The sequence below is a fragment of the Sphaerodactylus townsendi genome, linkage group LG08 (assembly GCF_021028975.2).
Source record: "Sphaerodactylus townsendi isolate TG3544 linkage group LG08, MPM_Stown_v2.3, whole genome shotgun sequence".
In the NCBI taxonomy this organism is placed as follows: domain Eukaryota; kingdom Metazoa; phylum Chordata; class Lepidosauria; order Squamata; family Sphaerodactylidae; genus Sphaerodactylus; species Sphaerodactylus townsendi.
Window position 1 is genome coordinate 88,965,456 of NC_059432.1, and position 19,001 is coordinate 88,984,456.

The following is a 19,001-nucleotide window of genomic DNA, read 5'->3' on the forward strand; positions in this document are numbered from 1 at the left end:
AGGGAGAATTAGTGCAAAATAAAACTGCCCAAAAAGGAGATGATTGCAATCATGAGGTAAACCTTTTTGGTGCCTGTGAATTTGTTTCTTGGACCACTGCCAGTTCTTTGACTGCTGAACTAGCAAAAGCAGCATCATATATATTTTTATAATACCAGTAACAATAATTAATATGTATAGATTGTGCAGCATGATTGGTTTGGGGTATGGGAATATCCACTCTTAATTGGTTCAACTAGAACAGTGGTTCCCAAACTTATTTGGCCTACCGCCCCCTTTCCAGAAAAAATATTACTTAGCGCCCCCTGGAAATTTTTTTTTTTAATTTTAATAGCAATTAAACAGAAAGATATATGTATTAATGTTTCTACCTGTGGCCATCACCGCCCCCCTGGATCGCTGCAGCACCCACCAGGGGGTGGTGGCGCCCACTTTGGGAATCACTGAATTAGAACATAAAAATAGTTTGGCAGCATGAAATCAGATAAGTTCTGTTGCTGAAGCATGACCTAGCCCAAAAGGTGAAAATGAAGTGTCGCTAAATTCAGTGAGACTTTAGTGTTTAGCTTTGATTGGATCATGACCACATAAAAAACCATGGCTTCTCTGCAAACATTTGAAACAGCTGTTTCTCATCTCCAGTATTAAGACCAGCTCCCAGTTCTCCCTGCATATTGATGCATCTACAGTTATTTCTCACTGCAACAAATACATGATCAAGAGGTAAATGAAAGGGGAACAAATCAAAATGACTTGCTTTCACATGATATGAGCATGGAAATTGCTCATTTCCATTCTGTGAGAGGGAAGCGGGACTTTTGAGAAGTATATGGAAGTCAGATGTGCTTTTCAGATACCCTCACCATATAGAATTCTAGTGGAAATCCTTTTGAAATCTGGGCAAATCTGAAGATGTAAGTATTAGGCTCAAGGAGGAGCTGTGGCTAAGGAGGGTCAAATACAATCAAAATGTGCACTCAGGAATTGTGTTGGAATGAAAACATTTCTTAATGAAGCTTGACAACTAGTATGTTGGAGTGGCTTGAGTGTTTATCTTGAGCATGGGAAATTACATCTTTAACCAGCTGGAAAATAGGTTTGGAACTGGAGCCGTATGCACAGTCCTAGCGTTGCCAGTTGTGGGTTGAGAAGTGATTTGAAGCAGTGGAGGAAGCGTTTGGGAGGTGGAGATGGAACTCAGCAGTGTTGTGATGCCATAGATTCCATACATTAGAGTCCATGGAGTTCTACCACATCAGTATTCTGCAACTTGAGTCCCATCTCCCTCTCCTGCATGTTTAGTCCTGGTCTAAAGTCTGGTTTAAATACAATACAAGCAGGCTGCAAGAGCGATTTGTGAAGTTTTGTACTTCATACCTATGCTTGCTACATATGCAATGCACCAGAGAGTCAATGCCCAGGTAGATATTGTGCTCTAATACTGTACACATATGAGGTACTTTGGTAGGGTTGCCGACTCTGAGTTGGAAAATTCCTGGAGACTTGAGGGTAGAACATTGGGAAGGTGGCGTTTGGGGAGGGATCTCAGGGTGATGTCATCCTGTGGAAGCCATCCTCCACAGCAGCCATTTTCTCCAGATGAAATTTATCTCTGTAATCTGGAAGTCCGTTTTAATTCTGGGAGATCTCCAGACCCTACCTGGAAGTTGGCAACCATAATGTCAGACAAAATGATGGGCCGATTTTTTGAGTTTATCTGCATAGTGGAAATAGGTCTGATACCTGCCAATTAACTGATACCTTGAAATTTCCTGCTTTGTGCAGGAGGTTGGGTTTGATGACCCTTGAAGTCCCTTCAAGATCTGTTTCTATGGCCCCTTCCAAGACACGAAAATAATACACTGCTTTCAAACCACCTTCCCAACCAACATCAAGCTTGCAAGTGGGATTTTACCATTCCGCTATAGCGCTTCAGTGAGCACTGAAAGCAGTTTGAAACTGCATTATTCTGCATTTGTGGAATGAGCCTATGTTTCAATTATCAAATGCTTCTTGGTATACATTCTTCTTTTGATGTAGTATCAGAATCAGAGCTTCCAGATAAATTCCAGTATCCATCAGCCTCTGTCAGCATGGCCAATTGGCCATGCTGACAGAGGCTGATGGGAATTGTAGTTCCTGAACATCTGGAGAGCCGCAAGTTCCCTACCCCTGATGTAGAAGAAGAAGAGGAGGAGGAGGTGGAGTTTGGATTTTTTATCCTCCCTTTCTCTCCTGTAGGAGACTCAAAGGGGTTTACAATCTCCTTGCCCTTCCCCCCTCACAACAAACACCCTGTGAGGTGGGTGGGGCTGAGAGAGCTCCGAAAAGCTGTGACTAGCCCAAGGTCACCCAACTGGCATGTGTGGGAGTGTACAGGCTAATCTGAATTCCCCAGATAAGCCTCCACAGCTCAAGCGGCAGAGCGGGGAATCAAACCCAGTTCCTCCAGATTAGAATGCACCTGCTCTTAACTACTACGCCACTGCTGCTCCACTGTACCATACCTATGTTCCTTATCTTGAACTGATTAATGAAGTTCCTTGGTTCTTGCTGAGTAAGATAAAAGAGATTCTTAGCCCTTCATCCACTTTTCCAATAATCCTGCTAATTGTAATGTGGATTTTATGAGGATATTCTGAGTTTACAGGGCATTACAAACAAGGTAGGTACATAAAATATTATCTTCATGTTACATTAGGCTATAAATGTTTCCAGAGTGGTTTACAATTGTACATTACAGTCATATTGACTATAATTATTGGTTTCAATTATTTTTCACAATAGCCAGTGAGGTACAACATTTGGAGTAGCAAACTGTGGATTGAAATAACTAAGGCTAATAGTTGTGGCTAATAGTTTTATAATCTCTTTTCAGATAGTGTATGTGTAACTCCAGACTGTGTAAAATCAGGTAAGCCTTATATAATTTTGGTGCTTATTGTAATAAATGTTTGTCTTTTTTTCTGAAAGGCACTTATTTTTTTTTAAAAAAAACATCATAAGGAAGCCCAAAGGGACTTGATTCCAAGACAGCAGCTCTCCCCCTCCCTTGCACTCCATAAAGCAAACTGCTTAAAAATTGAGGAGTACACTACCTCGCGTGTGTGGGTACTGGGAACAATGCACTGTGGATTACAAGTGGCTGAAATGGTTGGAACATCCAGTGCAGTATTTAATATAATCCAAATTTTAAAAATTATGTAGATTTTTTAATGAAAACTGTAGGAGGAAAAAATGAAGGGAAAACATTTCCATAACCAAATAGAGGGGGCAAGTGCCAAATTAAAAGAAAAATGTAGCATTGGCAGCAGGATACATTGTAATCAACTGGTGCATAAAAGGCCATAGTTCCTTGTTTGGAGGAACAAATAATTTGTTCTCTCTCAAAGGGTTTCATCGTCCATTTTGCCTTCTAAATTCAGAAACTTGGCAAGATGCTGTAAATATCTGTAAGTAGTCTTCCCAGTATTTTAAAACAGAAATAGATTACTGGAATTATAAAAGGGGTGGTTGATATTTGGACCCTGTGTGGTTTCACCAATTGAAACTGATCTGATCCTGTGTCATCATTAGAATTGCAAGGATAAAAAACGGTGAAACTATGGGTGTTTCACCCCCCTTTCCTAAAGCTAATGTAGAGCACATATTGGTTTTGATTGTCAACACTGTTTCAGCAAAATATCTCTCCCGTCTACCCATGCCCTGTTGGATGAATTGGGGCTCTCAGAGCTGCAATTTTTATAGTGTTGGAAAGGTCCAGTCACAGGTATCTAAGTGTTTTCATCTACTAAGACCTTAACTAACATTTTCCATCATGGCATGTATTGCTGATGCAGCGACATGACAATGTTTGGAGTCTTCCTGTCTTGTCTTGTCTCTTTTTGAGGTGGTTGTGGATTTCACAGTCAGCCCGTTAACAGAGAGCCATGCTCAGGGAAACTCTTCCCAAAGTATTTCTTTCATAATCACCCTCATTGAGTGGCACCCAACTCTGTTTCTGGGCCATAGAATTGTGCAGGAAAGAACTGCTTTTCACAGGAGTTTTTGTAAATGGTAAGAAGTGCCCTTTCTTAGTGATTATCCAAGCATTCTGCAAAAGGAGCAAAAGAGTTTGTTCAATGTCATGGGATGGAAAGGAGTACATTTCCACTTCCAAAGGAATCAAGCTAACAGTCCCTGCCCTGCTGTGCTGTGGCAGTGCCATTTAGGGGTAGCAATGAAACCGCGGGGAGTGAAGGGGGTATACATTGTATACAGTAGATCTCAGAATTTAATCAGGATCGGTACTTGGAAGAGAGAACATCAAGGAAGACTCTGCAGACGCAGGCAATGGCAAACCAACCCTGTTTCTCACTTGCCTTAAAAACCTCTTGCTTGTATCTCTGCAAGTTGGTTGTGAGTTGAAGGCATATACATACTTAATGAAACTGCTGGCTGTCATCTTCACAATAGTGAGATATACTCAAGGCAATATTGCCAGCTTTGTTTTCCTCTGTGGCATCATGAAGTAGCAAATCTACCCAACTGGTACCATCATGTGATCTCATTCCCTACATGATCTCTGGCTGGGATCTACACACAGGCAGCTGCAAAACTGGGCTGCCAACAAGTGCAAAAATACAAATCCGGAGGCGCAGAAGTTTCAAGGAAGTTTTGCCTTCCCTCTCACAAGCTTTCCTTCAACTTCAAAAAAGTCACAAGGAAAGATCCAGTGCAGCCTTGTTGTGGGAACCCTGCTCTCTGTCACCTTTTCCTGATATCTGTGTTTGGCAACAGGCTTTTTAGAATTTGTTAGAAGGTTTTGGATTGCATTCTGCAATAGGGCAGAGACATATACAATCGGTTTGCTTTCATTCCTGTTTTATTTTCACATGGATTGATTCAGACAGTCGAAATGGACACCAGAGCAATTCACAAATCCCTCCGATGTTTAAAATTAAATCAAGCTATCAAAATTCATAGCATAATATTGGCTACATGTAGCAGGAAGATTGAAGAACTCTTGTATCTCTCCTGAGTAGAAGGCCGGCTTTTCCTCCACTCTTATATAACAAATAACAGTTTGCTAGCTGTAATTGGTCCACTGGAGCAAAAAAAAAGAAACACCAGCAATAGAGAATTCTAATCTGAGCAAACATTGGCAGCAGTGCTGACCCTTGAAGGGCCAAAGGTTACCTAGCTGTAATAAGTAAATGGGAAATAGTTGATGGTGCTCATGTGAAGCTTGCTGTTTATAGTTTTGCTTATCGGGGTGCACCTTTAACTGATAAAGTGGGCTACTGTTCTACTTATATAGATAGAGATTATATGGGCTATAGGGTAATTTAAGAAGGAGGTTTACACACAAAGGGAGGGCTGTACGGTTTGTGTTTGTTAAGCAGCAACTAGACCAGTGATGGCGAACCTTTTCGAGACCGAGTGCCCAAATTGCAACCCAAAACCCACTTATTTATCGCAAAGTGCCAACACGGCAATTTAACCTGAATACTGAGGTTTTAGTTTAGAAAAAATGGTTGGCTCCAAGGCGCACATTACTCGGGTGTAAGCTTGGTGAAGCAACTGTACAATGCTTTGAATGGGTGAATCACGACTCTAGGAGAGTTTACTCAGAAGCAAGCCCCATTGCCAGCAACCGAGCTTACTCCCAGGTAAAGGATTGTGCCCAGGCTAGCCTAGATGTGTGTGTGTGTGTGGGGGGGGTGATTCCCCCCCTGATGAACTCTGTGCACGTGTGCCCACAGAAAGGGCTCTAAGTGCCACTTCTGGGACCTGTGCCATACGTTCGCCACCGCTGAACTAGACAAATACTTGTCTACCGGTAGGATGCTCTCTAGGCCGATCCTGTATTTAGCAGGAATTTGGGTTACATGGCTTGTATGGCCCCTTCCAATGCTATGATTCTACGATTTTACGATTCTATAGCTTGAAAAGAGAGACGCTACTGCTAAAACTGCATGTTTGCTTCCCCTCCATTTTTAATTACTTTGACCACATTTATTTCCCATAAACCAGCAAGTTATAGGACTGAATAAATCATGGAAAGTTCTCAAGGTCTTCAGCTAATGGCAACTTTCTGAGGTCTCTTGGCTAGCTATAGAGGATTTCAGACTTGGCTACATGATAGGTTAACTTCATACATCATACTACTTTTGCACAAAAAGCACTTCTGCAGGTGAACTTCACATGTGATTATGTACATGTATTCAGCTGTGTGTATAAATTTTAAGAAGTGGCTGCCTGGTGCATGCTGAAGCAGTGGCATAGGTGTGTTGGTTGCCGATAATGGTCTACATCTGAGCATCCTGTGGAAGTGAATGTGTGTGAGGCCCTTATGTGTGTGAAGCCTTTATTATAGAACCCAATGATAGTGAAGATAGTATCTGATAACTTAATGGTCTTGCTACATGACCCCATATGAAGCAAATGACCCCATATGAAGCAAATAGGAAGACTGGAAGACTGCATGCATCCTTTATGCATGCAGACTTATGTCAATAAACTTTTAAAGGGGTGCAGTTTTAATCGTGATAATCACTGGATTTGCAGATTCAAGGCTGGTATGCATGTGTGAGATTAAGCTTTGATGCAACTGAAGTGTGCATCGGACAAAGTACATCAGTAAACTGGTTTTAATTTAAGTTCTGCCCTTGGACTGAGGCAAAGGTTTTGAAGATTCAGTACAGAACATTTTAAGGAGAGATTTGCACAACTCCCTCCACATTATGATTTGTGTAATTGCTTTGTAGTGGTGTCTAGTGGGCACTGACCTCCAGATTACATGTTGATAGGGGGCTTCAATATATCCTGGACTTAGTCAAAATATTACCCTCCATCTAAATGTCTGTAAGGTAATTTTCTGCAGTCTCCTTGGGGCAAGAAGCTAATTGTTGAATGCTCCTTTAATATCTTCTGAAAAGAAACCGAAAAACAGGCTCTTGTGGTTCTCTAGGCTGTGTGGCCATGGTCTGGTAGAACTGAGCCCAGAAGTGAATTGGGAGTCAGTGCAGTTCTTTGAGAGCCAGCAGGATGTGCATCAGGCCAGATGTACCAGCAAGCAGCCTAGCTGTAGCATGCTGCACCAGCTGCAGCCTTTGGATCATGTTCAAGGGTAGCCCCACGTAGAAGGCATTACAGTATTCCAATTGGGTGGTTACCGGAGCATTTAACACTGTGGCCAGCCCTTTGTCCAAAAAAAGGTAGAGCTGGCAAAACCAGTCAGACCAGCTGAAAGCTGTTCCTGGCCACCACAATCACCTGAGCTTCGAGGGACAGCAGTGAATCCATGAGCACCCCCAAGTCTTGCACCTCATCTTTCTGGGGCAATACAGCCCCATCCAAATCCAAGTGTCCCTGAATAATAATGGAATACCTTTCAAATTAGGAAAGTCTGTAGAACTGAAAAAGAAATGCACAAACTGTACTGTTGTGGGTATGAACTGGTGTCCAAAATTATAAAACTATTTTTAATCAAGTATTTAAACTATAAAACTATTTTTAATCAAATGTATATTTTGATAAACACATTTATATTCCCAACCCATCAATATACGCTCTTTTTCAGAGACTGCAAGAAAAATAATTTCGTAAAATACTATTAAATGCACAAAAGCTGTTGCCAGAAGGAATGGGAAACATTTTTTAATTGCAAATTTCAACAAAGGTTACAGTTTATATCAGCATGAAGGCTAACAAATAATATTTCCGTATATCCTTCTTGCATACATTTACACCAACTCAATTATATATGAAAGTGTACACATATAAAAAGTATACAAATTCTATATGGAAAAATATAATATAAAAGGCATCTTTAACATGTTCTGTTTCTTTCCATACAACAATGGTGCACCAGAACTAAAATGGCCACAAGACATAAGCACTTGTATCATCATTTTCAGCTAATGTGTTCCTTGTTTAATTAGTCATTGCCAATTTATTAGTTGATTACTAATTAAGCTGGTTAATGTTTGCAGCCAAAACTGAGGTACATAGACTAAGTTTATACATGCATTTCACTGTGCTGGAACCCCTGGGACTGAAAACATTTCCGACGAATTGGTTAAAATAAATATTGCAAAGAACAACAGCATTTAATTTAAAAATTTTACTACGGCAATAACAGCAGGTGTTTAGAGTATGTTTGTTTCTTCTGCAGCTATATGGCTTTGAGGGTTGGGGGGAGTGTTTTATTGCTAGAGCTGATCTAGCATAATAGCTAAGAGTCAGGCAGCCCAATACCCAGGCAGCTTTTTACAGGTTTTAGCAGCAGTGCAGAGAGGCAGAAAAAGAAAAAAAAATCCCTGCCATTGAAAAGCCCTCCATAGGGCTTAATGGACTTACACTACCCAAATGGGTGGCATCAGTCTAGGATTGGGCCACAGCAGAACCAGCCGCAAATCCCCAGAAACACTCCACATCCCCCCCCCCCATGCTGATGTCCAATTTGGATGCCAGTACAGCTCCATGGTGGCCCAAACATCTGGCTTTCATCATTGTGGAGCTGAGGGGTGGCCAGCCACCAGTGCCCTTGCCCCCTCTGCCAAGCACAGGTGCTTTTGCAAAAGGGGAAAATGCACTGGCGCAGCCCATGCTGCCTTCACAAGTAGATTCATGCCCCCCCCCATATCTGGATTGGGCCATCCATAGTGTAAAAACTTTAAAGGAATCTGTTAAAGATTTCAAGAAGAGGTAGACTTATTTTAATGTATATGGTAAATTTGTAAAAAGTAAAAAAAGAAGAAATAAATACATGCAGAAATACAGAAAATATTGAAAATTAATTTTCAAATGGGTGCAAAGACTATGTTACTACTACATCGTCCCTACAATAATCAGCACATCATCATTCTGTATTGCCCTCCTCTTGATTTGCCCAAGCTTGAGTAGTTTTTAATGAGGGTTCATATCCAAACTGGGCCAGGTGATTTTCCATAGGCTCAACATTGTGTGGCATCTTGAATGTTAATAATAAATATTTCTAGTTAATTTTATGTATTAGTGAATTGTTTTTAAATATGTTTGTATACTATTCTGAGCCCAACCTCGGGATATGAATTTAATAAAATTAACATAACAAATACTAGGCATCTTTCCGAAGAATTTTCAGTAGAACTTCAAAAGCTGTTCCTGTATCTGCTAACAGCTAAGGTAACACTTGCAGCCAGTTGGAAAGTGAAATTTTGCCCAAGAAAACTGGGAAGAAAAAGTAAGACAATATGCCATAATGGCCAAGTTAACTAACTTTGTAAATAGACAACCAAAATAGGAGTTTAATGAGGAGTAGGAATTATCTTTTTCTATTGTGCTGAATCATCAATATAATGTGTTTATATTTAATGATTTTTTTACGTTGTGTAGCCCAAGAGCATAGCAGATTAATAATAAAACAAGAGATATAACGCTGTATTTAATGTCTAATTGTAAAAATTATGTAAATGTACCGAATATACTCGTGTATAAGCCGAGGCACCTAATTTTACTGCCCAAAACTGAGAAAACTTATTGACTCAGGTACAAGCCGAGGGTGGGAAGCCAGGAGGCAGAGGGAGCTCCTTATTTGGGCAGTGACATCAGGGGGAGTCACTGCCCAAATAAGGAGCTCCCTCTGCCTGCCAGCTAGCTGGGCTTTGTCAAACCCAGCCAGCAGGCAGAGGGAACTCCTTATTTGGGCAGTGACTCCCCTAATGTCACTGCCCAAATAAGGAGCTCCCCCGCCTGTGAGCTGGGCTTGGTCAAGCCCAGCCAGCCAGCAGGCAGAGGGAGCTCCTTATTGGGCAGTGACATCAGGGGAAGTCACTCCCCAAATAAGGACCACCCTCTGCCAGCCAGCTAGCTGGGCTTCCTCACACCCAGCTGGCAGGGAGAGGGAGCTCCTTATTTGGGCAGTGACTTCCCCTGACGTCACTGCCCAAATAAGGAGCTCCCCCTGCCTCCCGGTTTGAGGAAACCCAGCCAGGGTGCCTCCGGGTTCCCCCCTCATCCTGGAGGAGGGCAGCAACAAGGGGCTTCTGAGTGGCAGGGGAAAATCCAGAAGTGATGTCTGTCCTCTATAGGAATAGGCTATGTTAAAAGTATAGAGTTTCTAGTGATTCCTGGAGAGGACCAACATTTTCCTTAGAAGCAATATCATCAGACTGACACCCTTTTTTGTTTGTTTTTCCTGCCACCAATCAGAGCAATGGTAAGAAATAGGAGCTAGAATGGGGAATTCCCCACCGGGATCAGCAGCCCTATATAATACCATTGCCCAACTGGTGAATTGTTTTCAGTCTTCTGTTTCACAAAAGTTTTTTTTTGGGGGGGGGGGAAGGGATGTTGGGGGTTTTCCTTCCGGTTAAAAACAGGTTAATCCCAGGCTTTTAGTAGTGTTGTTGTGAAATAGATGATTAGGTTATATCTCACTAGCAGATAGTGGGTAAACAACATCAATGGTGAAACTGAATGAAGGAGTCCAATTCAGAGAGTAAATCTATCCAGATTTAATGTTGTTATGGTGAGAGCCATTCTAATATCTTTTGAAACACTGTTCCAAAGGAATACGTACTGCTGCTGAAAATGCTCCTCATCAGGCAAAAGGAGATCGGGCAGTTTTCTGTGCAGAGATGAGGGGCCAAAGCAAACAAGAAAAGCTGCTGAGATGACTAAAGGTTACTAAATGGAGTGTATTTTTTCCTATGGAATAGCACCTAATCATCTTCATTCTGAATCACACAGTCCAGATGCCAGTTTACCACTGTTAAGGCCTAGATAACAGAAGTCTAATGCTTCTTTTAATGAGAGCTAATTATGAGTAATGAAAAATACTCTGTGCTGACCCTCCTCTAGCATTTTACCAAGTGTTGGTCGGTAATAAAGAGAACATGGACTTGAAAGAGCACCAGACATGAAGCTATGACCTAAAGCACAGAGGAAAATCCTGTGAAATAAAAGCTAGAGCGGATATGTTTAAGTTCTTTTCCTGACTCTTTGCTGGGTTGCACAAGATACTCTGCTGCAGACAGCAAGTTACTCAGGACTGCCAGTTTCTCCCCCAGTGGAAAAAAAAATAGTGGTGGAACACTATCAGTAATGGTATGAAATAACTTCCAGAGAAAACCCAGAAGTTATTTTATTTTTAATTTTATTTATTTTTAGATTTATATCCCACTCTTCCCAATAGGGCTCAGGGCGGCAAACATCAGTATAAACCAGATAAAGCAATACAATGAAATCAATGTAACAAACAGCCATACCAATTAAAACTTAAAACAGTAGTGCAATAGATAAACAGATGACGATAAAATCCCATAAGGGACACCCATGGGAGGTCACGATGTTCCAGTCAGGCCGGCTGGCGACATATAAAAGCCTGGCGGAAGAGTTTGGTCTAACAGGCCCTGTGAAACTCACCAATGTCCTACAGGGCCCTGATCTCAGGTGGGAGCTCATTCCATCTGGTGGAATATAGCAGTCCTTTCTAGAATCTCTCTAGAGAGGTGATGCCACTTCACTGGAAATGACATCTTGCTACTGATGGCACCTCCCCATGCCCCCCCCCCCCCAGCCCTCAACTTATGCTGGTTGTCTCAACTTCCACTGGTTACTGAACTCAAGCTGTTGAGATAGCTCCACCCAGCATTCCCCACTGAATCTCACCCAGTTCTTCCCCCTCCTAAAGCCCCTGGCCCACTTGACATTTTTTACATGCTAGCCCCAAGTTCCCCATCATAGTCAAAGATGGTCAAAGAAGACCCTTCCTTCATTTATTATCAACAGAAAAGCTGTCTAGATCCAACCGGTTGTTTCAATCCTTACTTTCACCTTTCATGGTCTTTGAGAAGTCTTCTTCCCTCATCAAATCTGAATGCCGTTTCTCAGACCTCTTCCTTCCTGACCTATCTGTTATCTTTGACATTGTTAAATAAAACATCCTCTTTGACTCACTCTCTGGCTGATTCCACATGGGCCAAAAACAGTGGTGTGAAAACGGTGTGAAAACAGTATAAATCCTTTTACACTGTTTTAAACCCTTTTACACCATTTTCACAGCATTCTCACACAGGTGTTTTTGGCCCCTGCGGAATCAGCCTCTGTTATTTTGAATAGAATGTATTTGGGGAATCTCCACGTTTCTCTTGGAAGCCCCCCCAAAATATTTCAAGACTGCCTTGAAATGCCAGCCACAACATGTCTGTTGTGGTTTTGCAGAACAATAAGTCTTGGCACCTTCAGTCGATATCCTCATAAGCCATCTGTCTGTCTACAGCTGCCTGTCTGTAACCTCATCTCATGGAGTTTCTTTTAAAGATAGGAGGAAATGATTTAGTGAATGGGATGACATAGAAGATATGGTTCATTTTGTATGCAATGCTATATAAGGCCTTAAGAAGAGGGAAGTGGTTTGATTCATTTGTCAAACATCTGAATTTGTGGTTTACAGAAGAAAAACTGTCCTGGTTGACTCAGCTTCCATAAGATACTCTGTTGGGGTGGTTCTTTATGCACTCAATGATTGAGACACTCAGGTTTGATCAGGTGCAAATATTTTTTTTAAAGTTTTGCATGCCTTTTTATTTCAGTTAACACTTCAAACAAATAAATAAACCAATTGATTAATTTTTTAAAAAAAATCCCCTTCTTTATATACTCATAATCATATTCATTCTTATTTTCTATTGCGTGTGATTATTTTTATGGACACGCGTTTGAGAAGAACAGCTAGAGATGACAGGAGAGTGTATCACTGAGTAAACACTGCCATTCTTGATCTGACACTGATGACACTTTTTTGGAGCATTCTGGGTGCGTTCAGTGGTATTTGTAAAATGCATGCATGAATGAACATACATACATACCCGGGGTGCCCACATGGTAGCATCGATCCAAACAGTAACTGAGTCATGAGTCATTTGCCAAAGGAAAGGCAAAGAGCAATTTAAAGGTAGAGGAAATTCTGTAATTTTGATTCAATTCCTATTTGTACTGAGCTCCAACTACAGAAAAGGCATAGAATCCAACATACTTGGCACTAGGTTCCATTGATTTCAATGGTCACACTCCCAAGTAATGTGGATAGGATTGATGTTTTAATAGCAAACCTTGCAAGATTTATACTAAGTGTATATGCAGTGCCAGTAATTGTGCAGTACATTTTCCTTTCTCCTTTGAACCAGTAATTCAAATTGACACGTCTTTCCTAATTTACACACTTTTGAAACATGTCTTGGTTTGTCTTCTATGACAGCTGCCCGAATCCTTGACAGAATGGATCCTACATCAGAACCTTGCAAAGATTTTTACCAGTATGCTTGTGGAGGATGGTTAAAGAAGAACATCATTCCAGAGACAAGTTCCAGTTATAGTAACTTTGAAATTTTAAGGGACGAACTAGAGGTTGTTTTGAAAGGTCAGTAAATACAACGTTTATGGACGAAATATTTGTGGCATTTCAGTCTTCTGTTCCATTCCTCTACATTTTGTGTGAAGAGACAAAAAATGTTTGCTCTTTTGGGTATGTTTCTGTCCTCCAATCTGCCCCAAATCAGCTGAGAATATTTGCTTGGTTATATGAATGCACATATCGGAGTGAGTCTGTTGTGTCTGGCAAAAAGAAGACTGTGTTGGGCTCAATTCACTCTGAGGAACTCTGCCTCACATTCTGACAATCACAACAGCTGAAACCACTGTCTATTTGACCCTGAGAGAGCGCACAGCTGTGCAGATGAGAAAAAGAGGTGTGACTCAGCTTGGAAACAGTGCTAAAAGGATTGGCAGTCAGTATTGGCTAACTTTATATTGTATATTTATTTTATGTTATTTTATTACATCTATACCCTGCCTTTTTCAGGAAGGCTCAAGGCAGATTATACTAAAATCTGTACAATACAATAATTAATATTTAAAACGTCATAAATACAATTAAATCCACTTAAAACCCATTTACCATAGTTAACAATAATTCAGAAATAGATGGCATCACCATACAAGGAATACAAAAAAGATGAATGTATAGCCATGCCTAGATGGGGACCAGGAAGATCTTTTTAAAGATGGGGATGCCCGGCAGGAAAGGCCCTGCGGAACTGAGACAGGTTTAGGTTTTATCATGTAATTTAGGTTCCATCAGGTAATGACTTCCTAAACATAAGCATATCAGAGTTCTGCAAACTCCCATTAATCTCAGCATCATCTTCCCAGTGGTGCAGGAACCATGGAACCATGGTGCAGTTAGCTAGTTCTCTCCTGCCCTTTTTTCTACTTGAAAACAACCTCTCTGTGGGTAGAAGGAAAAGCCCTTCTTTATTAGCATGTAGGAGAGTCTGTCAAACCCAATTGTTTAGGATAATGTTTGGGGCCTCTTGAAGGGCATTGACAGTAATCTGGTTAGTATGGCAATTTATGAGTCATTCCTAAGGTTACCAGCCTCCAGGGGATCCTGGTTATTTCCTGGAATCATAATTAATCTCCAGAAGAAAGAGATCAGTTCTTCTGGAGAAAATGGCGGTTTTGCAGGGTAAAGTCTGTGGCATTATATCTTGCCCAGGTTTTGCCCCTGTCCAAACCGAGCTGTGAGAAGGCCCAATCCCCAAATATCCAGCAATTTCCCATGCCAGTACTGGCTACCCTAACTGTATTTCTGGAAATAAGACATCCTGGGAATGCAAAAAAAAGGCATCATGGGAAGGCACTCCATACAGCCTTTTCCCCTGAGATGTCCTTCAGATGCCTTATTTCTGCTCAATACATTTTTTTTGGAGAACTCTTCAAAGTGCACCTTTCCCACCCTAAACCACCTGCAAGTTGTCTCCTGTTTGGATGTGCAGAATGCAGAGCTCATTTTTTACACTTGACCATTTTGCTCTCTGGTCAGTTTCACCCTCAACTTTCACCCAACATTCTGTGTGCAGCTGAAGGGATTCTCCCTGCTGCCATTTGCTGAAGGTTGCCCCAGGACATTTGCTCTGCAGGCTCTGATCCTGGGTGCCTTATCAGTCCAAAAAGTACATAGCTGTACTCAGCTGGTCTGCCGATTCTGGCAAAATGTAGATTTCCTTTTTTATTTTTGAGCAGCTATCTTCCTAGCTAATTAGACACACATAACAGAATCTTAGCTGCCATCCATTGAAAAACATTGCGTTGACCTGCCTTCCATGGACCAATGTTTTTTTCTTGCTTGGTGGGACTTACTTTTTGAGTAAGCATTTTCCCATAAGATTCCCAAAAATATAGGTGTTAAACTGATTGGTTTTGTTTGTTAACTGTAATGCTTTCATTTCACTGAGATTATAATGTGACATACATCTGATGATCTCTTCCTTATTTTCAGATGTCCTCACTGTGAAAAATGACAATGACATACCAGCTATTCAAAAAGCAAAAACTCTGTACAGATCTTGTATAAATGAAAGTAAGTTTTTTAAAAAAACATGCTAATCTACTATACGTTGTTGAGGTTCACAAATATACTCCACTGTAGCAAAACGCTTACAGTTACCCTGTTAGTATTATGATTCAGACAAGTAGCTAAATATACAAATTGAAATGTGAATAATACAGTAAAGACTGTATCATAGCAATATCCCTAAAGGTTAGCACATATTTTCTTCTCGATTTATTTTTATTATTTTTTTTCAGTGTGCTGGTACTGTTTTTAGCAGTAAATTTAAATCTGCACTGTAGAAGATATTTAGGTGATCACTAGAAAGATGTACCGATGTATAAATAGTATTTTTTATCTATGACACCAGGAAAGAAAATGGCTGGGGTAAGAACACTCATAGCGGTCATTCATGCTGCCAAGGTTATATGAAGGTGTTGTCAAAGGCTTTCATGGCCAGAATCAACTGGCTGTTGTGGGTTTTCTGGGCTGTGTGGCCGTGGTCTGGTTTTATCTCCTGTGGCTTGCATCTTCAGGGGCATGTTTGGTAGTTTCCTTCCATGGCACACTGTGCCAGCCACAGATATTGGCGAAATGTTAGGAGCTAAAGCCACAAACGCACAACAGCCAATTATTTGAATGTGTTATTTTGGAATGGTGATGCCAAAAGTTGTTTAACCTGCCCAAGAGTCACTTAGTGTGCCACTTATGCCTATTGTTGCTCATAAAGTGGGTCTCTCTTAGGTCACTTGTCATCAAATCAGTAAGTGTTCCCTGGACTGAAAAGCTGAAGCTTTCTATAGCGACTTGGGCAGTCTGGCCAGCAGCTCAGGTTGGAATCCAGCCCAAGCTATCTTTGTGCTAGCAGATCCCAGCAGAGAGGAGAGAGTGACAGATGGCATTCTTGGCAAACATTTACATCTACGTTGAAAAATTTAATAAAATAAAATAGTGGCAAATAAATGGTGTTTTACCTCATATGGAAATCATCACAGGAGATCTGGTTAAAATCAACTTAAAGTGGTATAGACACAACCTCATGTGAACTGCAGACTCAGGATGATAATGACTCTCATTGGAGCATGCTGGATCATGTGGATTTAAGTGTACAAGAGAAGAAGCCCCTGCAGAGGACGCTAAAGTAGGAAAGCCATAAGGATTTGGTGTGTGTGGTGGTGGGGAGTATCTTTCCTTATTGTAATAAAAGCTGCTGCTTTGATTGTCCTCAGAATGCCATTCACTTGTTTCTTGCTTTTTCAGCTTTTCCCTTCCTGTCAGCTAGGTGGTTAGAAGCTTAAACCTCTCTAGTAGTGTATTCTCCCTAAATAAATAGTTTCATCTACTTAATTGACCTTGGTTTGAACAAAAGCTAACTCTGCCAACATCACAAAGAAAACTGCTTGCTCCAGACAAAAGAAACACCAGGAGGAGAAAGGATCCAAGGAACCCAAGCCAATGTTTTAGGCTTTCTTAGTGGGACAGTAGTGTGTGTCCCCCTCCCCCCATCACCCTTGCCTTAAGGATGTTTGGACACTAGAGCGGATTTTTGCAGGGAAGAACTGATCATGTGAAATGTATAGAACCGTTTTCATCTGTCAGTATTATAACTTTTACACTTGTAACTCATAGGCTTAATCTTGTTTTGTTTTCACAAGCTGCTATTGATCTCAGAGGAGGGCAACCTCTCATCAACATGTTGGCCACTATTAATGACTGGCCTGTAGCAATGGACAACTGGGACGGAACCTATGGTACGACAGCTATGCTGATTTCTCCACAATTCATTTTTCCCCAAATAATTATGAATAGAGCTGACTTGGTCAACATGCTGAGTGTATGTTTTTCACTGTCCATAGGTACCAGTTGGACAGCTGAAAATTCTATTGCACAGCTAAACTCCAAGTACGGGAAAAGGGTTATCATTAACCTGTTTGTTGGCACAGACGATAAAAACTCCACAGAACACATACTTCATGTAAGTGTATCATGTGTAGAAAAAGCCTAAAATTACTCAGTCATAGATCCTTGACTCATGCAGAGCTGCTGGTTCATGCAAGCTATGGCCCACTCCGCACGGGCCAAAAACACTGGTACAGGGCTGGTAAAAACACCGGGTGGGGGGAGAACTTTGCACGGCTGCCGCCTTTGAAATGAGGCAGCATCATGCTCCCCCCCCTCCCAACCTGTGGGAAAACACTGTTTCTGTTTTCGGAAACAGCATTTTGCACCTAGTGCCAAGTGAATGGTACCGGGTTGGAGGCACCACTTTTAGGCGCCTCCGTTTTGTTTGTAAACTTGCCTTCCCTTCCCCTGGAGAGCTCTGCAGGGACGAGAGGACATGCCTCCTGCCCTCTGACCCCCAAGGTGTTGCTATGGCCATGAGGAAGGGAAGGTAAGTTTACAAACAAAACAGAGGTACCTCTGTGCTGAGGCAACTCTGCGGGCCGCAGCAGCTCCAGGGTCACCTGCACGGAAGAGGGCGAACAGTCCCGGGGCTCCACTGGTATCATTTATACCGGTCGGCCGGCACTTCACAGGCCCATGCGGAATGGGCCCATGTTTCACTGCTATATCCAAGTAGACTGTAAGACTGATGATAGTTATGCAGACATCCATAGCTGCTGCCTGTGTGACCCACCTTATTTTCAGTGAACATGTATCTATCTATCCCAGTCTGTTGGTTTTCTTGGATACTCATATCATATGGATTTGTTTCCCTGCTCCTACACAAGCCTGATGGGTGACCTTGGACTAGTCACACTTCTCTCAGAACTCTCTCAGCCCCACCTACCTCACAAGGTGTTTATTGTGGGAATGGAATAGAAAGAGTTTGCAAGCCACTTTGAGACTTCTCCAGGAGAGAAAGGCAGGGTATAAATCCAAACTCTTGTTTATTGTTATTTCATTCTTTTAAAATACCAGTGGCCGGCAGGAAGGGAACATGATGCGTGAATAAGTGGTTGTTGATGGACCCAAGGACCTTGGTTAGGACTCGGTTCACTGGTGATAATACCCATGCAGTATGCTGCTAGCCAATAAACAGTTAGAAGACTGAGTAATGTTGAATCACCTGTTACATGCTTTTGATGTCCTTCATTGCACCCACTGATAAAGTCATGTGTTTACTCCCCACTTGTACCCTTTAGTCATATACAGTGACCACCTGTTCTCTTTTTTTTTGAAATAAGGATTTTTAATACATCCCATTATTCTTTCCCCTCATCACAAATTTAGGATTATTCCCTCCTTTCCTCCTTCCCTCCCTTTTCTTTCTTTTCTTTTTTTCTTTATCTATTTGCTGGCAGAGTTCATCTTTTACGTGTTCTCTTCCAGTTTTTGAACTCTAGACAACCCATCATGGAATCCTAAGGAGAGTTTCACCTTTCAAGCCCACTGTCTTCAGTGGTCTTAAAAGGATAAGGGTCTGATTAAATAAGCTGTTACAAGAAAGTCATGCAACTGGCACTCGCTGTCAAAATGTGGGGGGTTGTTTAATGCATTCTGGCATCACCTTCAAAATGGTGTGTATGTGGGAGAATGGGCTCCCAAGCATACATGCAAAGGTAGGAGAGGCCTCCTTATTCCCTGCCTTCCACCCAGTGTGCTTTGACAGACAGAAGGGGGCTGTTTGTCTTATTGTCAG

General features: G+C 41.5%; 1 protein-coding gene across 1 annotated transcript in view; it reads left to right on the forward strand.

The window, feature by feature from the left end:
* MME (membrane metalloendopeptidase) overlaps positions 1–19,001 on the forward strand; it is a 79,618-nt gene that overhangs the window by 18,414 nt on the left and 42,203 nt on the right. Inside the window, 5 exon segments of the mRNA XM_048505909.1 lie at positions 2,879–2,914; positions 13,226–13,387; positions 15,308–15,388; positions 17,014–17,109; positions 17,215–17,333. Of these exon segments, the coding sequence (XP_048361866.1) occupies positions 2,879–2,914; positions 13,226–13,387; positions 15,308–15,388; positions 17,014–17,109; positions 17,215–17,333 (494 nt within the window).